General features: G+C 65.0%; 1 protein-coding gene across 1 annotated transcript in view; it reads left to right on the forward strand.

The window, feature by feature from the left end:
- The window catches only part of GCAT (glycine C-acetyltransferase), a 27,043-nt gene that overhangs the window by 931 nt on the left and 25,892 nt on the right, over positions 1 to 220 (forward strand). The window contains exon 2 of the mRNA XM_014963279.1: positions 45 to 196. Coding sequence (XP_014818765.1) covers positions 45 to 196 — 152 coding nt within the window. The remainder of the gene's footprint in view (positions 1 to 44; positions 197 to 220) is intronic.

A 220-nucleotide genomic window follows, 5' to 3' on the forward strand; every position in this document is an offset into this window, starting at 1 on the left:
GGGGGGGGGTTTCTGGGTTTCTCCCCCCGCTGCGATACCTGCCCTTCTCTCTGTCTCTTTTCCAGGGATCCTTAACTTCTGCGCCAACAACTACCTGGGTCTCTCCAGCCACCCCGAGGTCATCCGTGCTGCCGTGGAGGCTCTGGAGAAGTTCGGTGCCGGGCTCAGCTCCGTCCGGTTCATCTGCGGTACCCAGGTACCGGGGGGGGGGGCAGGGGGG

Source organism: Calidris pugnax, unplaced genomic scaffold, assembly GCF_001431845.1.
Source record: "Calidris pugnax isolate Ruff unplaced genomic scaffold, ASM143184v1 scaffold44, whole genome shotgun sequence".
Classification (NCBI taxonomy): domain Eukaryota; kingdom Metazoa; phylum Chordata; class Aves; order Charadriiformes; family Scolopacidae; genus Calidris; species Calidris pugnax.